At 38.4% G+C, this 9893-nt stretch overlaps 1 protein-coding gene across 1 annotated transcript; it reads left to right on the top strand.

Annotated features, from left to right (window-relative positions):
* The first annotated feature begins 4735 nt into the window (after positions 1 to 4735).
* On the top strand, positions 4736 to 8437 carry WDR5B (WD repeat domain 5B). Its single transcript, XM_059162837.1, has 2 exons — positions 4736 to 5791; positions 6122 to 8437. Exon 2 carries the CDS (start codon positions 6192 to 6194, stop codon positions 7188 to 7190), a length of 999 nt encoding a protein of 332 aa, XP_059018820.1. The 5' UTR covers positions 4736 to 5791; positions 6122 to 6191; the 3' UTR covers positions 7191 to 8437.
* Positions 8438 to 9893: the final 1456 nt, after the last annotated feature.

The following is a 9893-nucleotide window of genomic DNA, read 5'->3' as shown; positions in this document are numbered from 1 at the left end:
AAAAATGAAAAAGATTGACAAAAAAAAAATTTTGCTTCCTCATGGGGTGCTTGGCTGGCTCAGTCAGTAGAGCATGCAACTCTTGATCTTAGGGTCATGAGTTTGAGCCCCACGTTGGGAATAGAGATTCCTTTAAAAAAAAAAAATATATATATATATATATATATATATATATAAAATCAAGCAATTTTTAAAGTTCAACTAGTGGAAGGCCAGATGGGACACCAGTACCATTAGTCTACACTAATGCAGAGTATTTTGTAATATGCTTATTTCAGAAAAGGATAGGTAATAGCAGTGAGTACCAGGACATCACAAAAATGTGTCATGAAGTAAAGCAAATATATGCTAATTTTAACAATATCAAATTGCTACTGGGTATAAAATTTGGAAGTGTGGGGCAAGAAGAAAAGATTATGGGTAGATTCTCATAGGTCAAAAAGGCATCTAGTCTTTCATCCTCTGTTGTATGCCAGGTGCCTGGGTAAGGGCTTCCATTTTTTCTCTTTTAATCCTCCAACTGCCTTTGAGGTGGATAACTGTCACTACAGATGACAGAGTCAAGACTTAGGAGAGTTTACTTTGCCCCAAGGTCATAACCTCAGACACTGTCTAGTGGTGGGACAGAGCTATGCAGTTTGTGTCTGGAAGAAAGCAGCAGTCACGGTGGAGGTAGTGTTCTGGGCCAGGAACTCCCAGAACTAGACTTACACAACAGCCAGAGCTGGTCCAGCTTTTTGTCAGACCAGTTTTCCTGGCTCTTTCTCAAGAGCACCCTTAAAGTAACTAAGGTACGAAGTTACATAATTTGGTAAAGTAGAGCTTCTCAGCCCAAACTTCTTTTTCCCTTCTGTGGTGCTAAAATTCTGTATATAACCTGACAAAACAACAGAAGTCAAAAAAAAATATGCAAATGATAGATTTTGAGTTTAGTAGCATAATGGATAAACGTGTTTCCATTCAACAAACTCAAATGTAGAAGGTACTGACAAAGTGAAAGAAAGGCTTTGGAACGAAGAATTCTGCCTTAAAAAGCAGTGCCATCCATGGACGTGAATTTAACACAGCTGACTTCCTAAAGGAGTACTGTCCCCAGGAATATCAAAAGTTAGAAAGATCACCTTTTAATGTATGTTGAGTATGTTCTGCTTACTTCATCATTATGACCACTCTATGTTGTTGTTCAAAGTGTTCTTACGCTTTGATTTGGAATGGATCTGATGATTCTTTGTACTTGAATGTGGTCTGTCAGGCCATGGGTGAGTGCCTTGCACATAGTAGACTATTCAATAAATACTAAATGACTGAAGGAATATGCATCGATGTGATATTAGTAAAGGGTACTTGGTTACAAAAGAAAATTCAAAGGAATTCTTTTATGCTGCTGTTTGAAGCCAGAAATTAACAGCTCTTAGACTTAGTGTCTCAACTTGTGTTTTATATGTGGTTATCTTTCAGGAGGACATTAATTTGACCTTTAGTTTACAAAAGCAAGACACTGTCATAGCAATTCATTATATAAAAACAAAAAACCTTATGCCTTCTGTGAAAAGTTATGGATATATTTTACAGGATAACTTATATAATCAACCCCATGTGTTTGTATTATCAAAAATAGCACATTAATCTCTTCTGACCTAAAGTTAAGAAAAACAACTTTGTCAATTATATCCAACTTATGTGGAAGCAGGTGGTTGCCTTAGGCTATTACGTAGGTGTGTTTTCCTTTCTCTTTTCTTTCTTTCTTTTTTTTATTTTTTAAACATTTTTACTATTGTACATATTGCTGATTCTACTGGCCAGGTATTTTTTTCTGAAAAGAATCTTAAAGCAAAATAGAATTAGTTCCTGCAGACTACACTGCCATCTATAGTACAGAATGGCTGAGTTTACAAATTTATTAAAGCTAGCATAGATGACTGTTGCCCCTTTTTTCATTTGCCAATTTGAAAAAGTCTTTTTTTTCTTCTTCTGATTTTAAAGGCAATATATGGTACTATCTGTGATCTTGAATGTTTCTGCAGAGAATGGAATTACTCTCTAAATTCCTTTAGATACTCATTTCACCTGAGGAAGCCCATGGAAATCCACAGTTTGGACCACTGCCTTATCTAAACCACTTGTGCCTAGCATTATTTAGTGTTTGGTGAGGAGAAAATAGAAACCCAGGAGACTACAGTGGTGGGGTAAGAGCACAGGGTTATCACCATATGGAGTGTAGAATTTTCCAAAATTAAGTTGTGATTTGAGGAGAGTCCTCCAAAAGTCAGTGATTATACTGGTTTGGTATAGTCCTGGGTTTTAGATCAATTAACATCAGCTGATTATTTTAGTGTCTCCCCTTTCACTTTAAAAAGGTCTCAGTTTAGATAAATTCTGCACCATTCCATATTTAGTCCAACTAGATTTTTATAGATTTAAATTGCTAATCGTCCTAAGCAACTATACATCGTTCTGTTGTGCTTGATTTTGAGGACTGGATTTGGTAACTGGAATTGCAATGAAAGCAGTCAATCAAGACAGTCCTTAAAATAGGACTTAATCTCAGTCCTGACATACATTACCAAAAAAAAAAAAAAAAAAAAATTATTAAAAAACAAATGACCTAAACTTGTGGCATTTCTGTTTATAATTTCTGCAAACTTGACTGAGAGGAAGGGAAATAAACCTTTCAACCATTGAGGACTTTCAGTTCTAAAAGTTTTGTGGGAAATCTAAAGAAAACAAACTGGTTTCTACAGAGAGGGAAACTTCCAAATCACCTATCTGGTGATTAGGAACAGCAAAAATAGTTAAAAACAGAACCGTGTGAGGAACTCTGCTTGACAGCAGCAAATGCAAAGCTCTAATTATGGTTTCTGCCACTTTAGGTTTACCCGTATCAGTATTTCCTACTCCTATGCACTCCACATTGCTGATGCTCCCCTCCTCCCAAGGACCTATGCCACAAAATTCTTAGGCCCAATTTATAAGGACTACAGTATCAGTACTACATATTAGAACATGATAAAAAGATTTTTATATTCAGAGCTTTAATTTCTTTACACAAATTCCTGATGCTATTTGTAAACAAAAAATTCTGACATCTAGAAATGGATTTTAATAGTGGAAATTTCTTCACATTCTGGGAAAATCTGGAGAAAAATTTCTAGTTATTCCTATCAACACTTTTTTTTTTTTTTTTTTTGTAAAGTAAACTCTACCCCTAATGTGGGCTTGAACTCACCATTCTTAGATCAAGAGTGGCATGCTGTACTGACTGAGCCAGCTAGGCGCCCCCTACCAAGACATTCTTGGCTGTTCCTCTCATTCGTGTGATATTCCTAGTGGGTTACTAAAACATACCCCAGCACCAACACCCCGTCCTAGCCCTCACGTCACAAATTGTCTAATTTCCTTCTTTACTCTCCTACTGTATATAAGAGTTATTGGAAAAATACAAATTAAAATCTTTGAACCAACGCCTACACTTTGTTCTCTACAGCACTTTATTTTTTCTTTTTAAAGATTTTATTTGACAGAAGAGGTGACAAGGAGGCAGGGAAGCAGGCTCCCTGCTGAGCAGAGACCCGGATGCGGGGCTCCATCCCAGGACTCTGGATCATGACCTGAGCCAAAGGCAGAGGCTTTAATCCACTGAGCCAACCCAGGCGCCTCTATTTTTTAATGAGTCAATAAAAATGAAAATAGTCTCAACTGATGCAGAATTTTAGAGTGTTTCTAAGCTTCCCAGTAAAAATGATAGCAATTCAGGCTAACAGGAAGAAAGAGAGGGAAATGGCAGAGTTTAATAACAACTGACCTTTAAGATATATAAAAGGGAAAAGTTCTTTTTCAAATGTTAGAGGGAAAGGTCCATGTGGCCTTGCCTTAAAAAAGATCTAAGAAGAATCCTAATTTTATGTATATAAATGGGTGTTTCAAACCACTTAAAAGATCCTCTTCCTACTTCCAGCATCTCGTTATCATTACACCATTAATTTGCACTACCTAAGACTGAAGCTTTTGTTCAATTCCTGTCCAAATTCCAAACTAGAGTAGTAGGGTCTTAAGGTAATGAGGTTATATTATTATACGATTGTAATAGGTGATTTAATTATGTCGTTGTGCCTCATTTAAAGGCCAGACTTTCAATTATCCCTAATAAATATAGGCTAAGAGAATTCGTTCCTAAATGCTTTTAACTGCTGGCTAACAGAAAACATCATTAAGAGATACTTGCGGCGGGGAGCCTGGCTAAGTGGTATAGCACGTAACTCTTGAGTTTACGTTAAAAAGAAAAAAAAAGCAAAAGAGGTACTTGCCTCTAGACTTTAGCTCAGCGAAAGGGGAAACCTTGTAAACAACAACATTTTTGAGCACTCTTTATTGAGCAATTACAGGTAAGTAGAAATTTATCAGGCTTCCAATTTTTTTGGTAAACTTTTTTTTTTTTTTTTTAAGTTAGCGCTCTTCGCCCCCGGTGGGGCTTGAAATCGAAACTCGATCAAGAGTTGCATGCTCTGGGACGCCTGGGTGGCTCAGTTGGTTAAGCAGCTGCCTTTGGCTCAGGTCATGATCCCAGCGTCCTGGGATCGAGTCCCACATCGGGCTCCTTGCTCAGCAGGGAGCCTGCTTCTCCCTCTGCCTCTGCCTGCCATTCTGTCTGCCTGTGCTCGCTCTCTCCCTCTCTCTCTGATAAATAAATAAATTTTATTTATTTATCTCTGATAAATAAATAAAAAATCTTAAAAAAAAAAAAAAAAAAGAGTTGCATGCTCTAGGGACTGAACCAGACAGACACCGCAGTAAACCTATTCTTGTTTAAAGACAGTAACTTAACATCTGAAAAGCATACATCTTTACATAGCACTCTCAGGGCCATTAAACAGGTCTTACAACTTCAGACTCTCTGCAGCCAATTAACTTTACACCTTTCTCAATCACGTCCCAGCAACTTCTCTTTTTCGGTCTCAAGCACCTATGCAGATTTGACCTGTTCTCTTAAAAAGTTTAAGAAAGCGCAAGGAAATGCTAAAACAAACGTTTGCTCGTTTCCCCGGCACTACCACGTCCTAAGCACTGGCTTCTGGAGGCCCACAACACATTCCTTCCCGAAATGTTTACCCCAAACTTTTAAACCAGAAACTTTACAATCTGGGCATAAAGTCAGTCAAGCTCCCCCTTGCCTATCTGCAGTCTTAAGCACACGCCACCAGCTCTGTTCCACAAGAGTAGAGAGGAGCAGAAGCCGCCCGTGAAGCCGATGCTCAGTCACCGGCGCCTGGGGCGGGGGCTCGACGACTAGCTAGTGCCAAAAGTGAGCTAACTCTCCACTAACGGAATCGGAAAATTCCGTTCTTTCTTGTGACACGGCTTCCAAAAAGAAATGAATGTTCTTTGAAACATTCACTGCTACTGACGCTGGTCAGTCAGGTCCGGGATAAGACCAGTCAACCTACCCACAGGCCAAACAAGGAAGTCCTGCGTTTGCGTGCGGCCGCCTCCGGCGAAGAAGACCGGAAGGAACGCCAGCGCCTTCCTTTGCGCAAGCGCAGGCCGACCTCTCCCATTGGTCATCTCAGCTGAAGTTGGCGTGCTCATGCGCTCCGCTGTCCTGCCGGCTGGGTTGCATTGACGTGGACGTGTGCCCTAGTGTTTATCCGGCGACTGCAGCCCACAGGCCCGCCGGGCCGCAGTTCATGATGCTTACGGAGGTTTTTTTGTTTGTCATTATTATTTTTTTTAACCTTCTGAAATCGTTTGTTTAAGCGGGTGATTCATTCATGCTCAAGTACCGAAAGTCTGACTGGTAGGCTTGCTTAGTGTTCTAAACATTTCGGGGTAGGGGGAGGGGAGGGGAGAAAATACTTCCTGTAGGTCACCCACGCCTCTAGTCACTTTGCACGGCTTTATACGTTCACAAAACACCCAAAACATACCTCACTTGCCGACAGCGCATTGGACCCTTTTAATGTTTTTATCAAGTATTTGTTGACAAAGGAGGAAGAGAGGAAAAAGAGGTCCAAGCCGTGCTGCTGAATCATTGTATAGAGAAGTTTAAAGACAGTCCGGAAATTATAATCACTAAAAGGCTGTTTATTTTTGAGTCTGATGTTTTTATCTTCATTTTGCTGGGCAGAAAGAATATTGAGCTTCCTGGTTCAGGGCCGGACGCTTACCTAACCTACTGACTTGGGAGCTTCAGAACCATGGGGACAAAGGAGGCAGGGGATGCTAGAGCAGCAGAGTTGGGCCTCCTCCCCTCATCAACCAACCCAAACAAGCAAATGTCTGAAAAACCAAACTATGCTCTTAAATTTACTCTCGTGGGACATACGGAAGCAGTATCATCGGTTAAGTTTAGTCCTAATGGAGAATGGCTAGCAAGTTCTTCTGCTGACAAAGTAATTATAATTTGGGGAGCCTATGATGGAAAGTATGAGAAAACACTTCATGGTCACAATCTGGAAATATCAGATGTTGCCTGGTCATCAGATTCCAGTCGCCTTGTTTCTGCCTCAGATGATAAGACGCTAAAGATTTGGGATGTGAGATCTGGAAAATGTTTGAAAACGCTGAAGGGGCATAGTAATTATGTTTTTTGCTGTAATTTCAATCCACCATCCAATCTCATCATTTCAGGATCTTTTGATGAGAGTGTGAAAATATGGGAGGTGAAAACAGGGAAGTGCCTTAAGACTTTGTCTGCTCATTCTGACCCAGTTTCTGCTGTTCATTTTAATTGTAGTGGGTCTTTGATTGTGTCAGGTAGCTATGATGGTGTTTGTAGAATTTGGGATGCTGCATCAGGTCAGTGTTTAAAAACACTTGTTGATGATGATAACCCTCCTATCTCTTTTGTAAAATTTTCTCCAAACGGAAGATATCTTCTAATTGCAACTTTGGACAATACTCTTAAACTGTGGGATTATAGCAGAGGCCGATGTCTGAAAACATACACTGGTCATAAGAATGAGAAATACTGCATATTTGCCAATTTTTCAGTTACTGGTGGAAAATGGATTGTGTCTGGATCAGAAGATAATCTGGTTTACATTTGGAACCTTCAGACTAAAGAGATTGTACAGAAATTACAAGGTCATACAGATGTTGTAATCTCAGCAGCTTGTCATCCTACAGAAAACATCATTGCATCAGCAGCATTAGGAAATGACAAAACAATTAAACTGTGGATGAGTAACTACTAAACCCTTTAGAAATCAACTAGTAGAGCCAAATTGGCAAAAAAAAAAAAAAAAAAGGGTATTTAAAAAGATGGTTTCTCTTAATTTTGGTATGGTTTTGTGTTTCTTTTTAACATTGTCTTACTCTCTCTAACAAATAAACAAATAAAATCTTTAAAAAAAAAGAAAGGGGGGTTGTGGTGGAATGCCTGGGTGGCTCAGTCAATTAAGTGCCTGCCTTCGGCTCAGGTCATGATCCCAGAGTCCTGGGGTCAAGTCCTGCATTGGGCTTCTTGCTTGGTAGGGACCCAGCTTGTGCTCACATGTTCTCTCTCTGACAAATAAATGAAATCTTAAAAACAACCCAAAAACCCATTGTCTTAGATTAAAAGATTTCAGACCTATAACCTAAATTTACAAAGCAGGACAACTGGAAAAGCAAGTCTAGAACTTAGGGCTTCTGACTTTTAATCTTCAGGTCTGGTATTAACTCGTGTCTATTCCTGAATAGGTTCCCACTCTGTTCCTCTGAGTGTATTTGAGAAATATTTGAAAGTAAGGTTGACAAAACAGGATGACTGATTAAGTGAGGGGAGTCAGAGTTTGGCATAACTCCAGTGCTCCTGATTCGGGAGATCAGATGAGTAAGAACATAATCCTGGGATAGTGATGGAATGGAGATGTATGGCAGATGCCACTCACACGTGAAATGGTTCCATGGAATCAAGTCTATAAATTGGGAAAAATAAGTCATTGGTTCGGTCTGTTAAACATCTTAAGTTTTGTATCGAGATAAAAACTGAAAGTAAATCAAAACATTATAAATGGCATTTTGCTGAGGGACTTCTCACTACCCTGGTTAGATTGTGCCTCATGATGATCAAGCAAACTAAATGTCTAAATGGTGTGGCTATTCTCTTTCACTATGTGTCTGACCTAGTAACTTGAAACAGAAATCACCACTTTGTGGACCAGCACTGCCTGCTTGACTGGAACCACAACTGACAGCTGAGTTAGGTTTTGTTTCTTTCTACAGCGACTGTTATATAAAGTTCAGAATATATCTTTTACCAGTTTGTATTGTAGCCGTTTCATGGGCCATGTTTCCATAAATTATGAGCTCTGTAAAGAAGTATGTTTTACTCATTTTGTATTCTCAGTATTTATATATATAAGGGATTAAGGTAATGTTTGATGAATGACAATGAATTATACCACGACTTTATTCACCCCTTGCCTACTTTCAATAAACATTTGGAATCATGTCCCCATACTATTTTTGTTTATTAAAATAGTATCTGACCATAGGCTTGTCTATTAACTTTATTCAGATAGGGCTTATAGGAAATAAAAAGTGGGAAATGGTTTCTGCCCACTTTACCTACAGAGACATGATAAACGTGAAAAAAAATACAGAAATCAAGCAAAAAAAAAAAGTAAAACAATAATTGAAAGTAATAGGGGTAAATTGCCTTTTTTTGTATACTTTAGTATCTTAAAATAGCGCTCATTAAGTCTGATTTGCTTGATAAGTTCTGAGGAATATAAGGTATTAGGGTTATTAATAAGGAATGACTGTCAAGAAGGTGTTATGTGAGGGTAGTGAGAAAACTTGGATTGGACAGAGACAACTCCAAAATTCTGGCCAAGAAATTTATATTTAACCCATAAAGTAGTAGTTACTCTAAGTAACTGAATAGGAAAATGAGACAAAATGAAAAATGATTATGAAAATTCTTGCTGTACAGTAACATTTGTGAGTTTTGGTTTAATGAAACTTTTTTTTTTTTTGCAATAAATCTCCAAGATAACACTTTAAAATACTTATTTAGAAGTTAAAAATGATAGTGTTCTATGAAGAAAAATTACTTATTTTTAAAAGAAATAGGTTAAAGTCAAAGAAGTTGGTATCTAAAAAGCTAAGGTCCAATTACTCTAAAAGTGTATCAAGAAATATCACCAACATCATCAGATAAAGAAATCAAATGTGGTATATTCCATTTCACTTAGTAGTTTATTAAGTCAAGTTCCAATGCAGATGCATATATTACTTTCTATCAGCTATACTCCTCTGGAGACAACTGGCTATGCAGACTTGTCCATGTCATCCATTAATATGAGGCACGTGAGAATATATGAAATATATAAAATAGAATATTTAAAATAGAATCCAGCATCCAATACCTAAAAATGAAATGGCTTGGCATCCCAAAATGTAAATGAAGTATATAACCATGTGCAAATGCTTATCTTTCAAAACTTGTTAAGAAAATGTATTTGAAAGATATTCATAATTGAGAAATTCAGTGTAAAGGCAAAAGGAAGAGGACCAATTGGAAATTCTAAGCTATGGAGTAGAAAAGGTGACTGATGGCCCCAAGCAACTTCATGGTGCTGGGATTTCAGAGTTCTCAGAAACTTGTGGCCAGACCACTGTCATCACCTTACAGGAACCTTTTATAAGACTGCTCTCTGACATGCCTCTGTCTGTCAGCATGCCCGAAGATGGAAGAGTCTGATCAGGCTGCTTTGCAGGACTCTCAGAAGCACCACTGCATTTGGGGAGCTTAGCTCTCCAAGATGCACCTAGGCAGAGTACACAGCTGGCCTTCCTTATCTCTCTAGAAATGAATACACAGAAATATAGAACTATAAGCCATTTAGCTTCTGCAGAGAAAATCACTTCGGTAATGGAAATTAAAGATATGGTATCTGACTCTCTAAAGA

The sequence above is a fragment of the Mustela lutreola genome, chromosome 2 (assembly GCF_030435805.1).
Source record: "Mustela lutreola isolate mMusLut2 chromosome 2, mMusLut2.pri, whole genome shotgun sequence".
NCBI lineage: Eukaryota > Metazoa > Chordata > Mammalia > Carnivora > Mustelidae > Mustela > Mustela lutreola.
This window is presented reverse-complemented; position numbering and strand designations above follow the sequence as displayed.

What these genes read in the sequence shown, in the direction of transcription:
- WDR5B (XM_059162837.1), top strand. Translation starts at nt 6,192, where the DNA reads ATGGGGACAAAGGAGGCAGGGGATGCTAGAGCAGCAGAGTTGGGCCTC.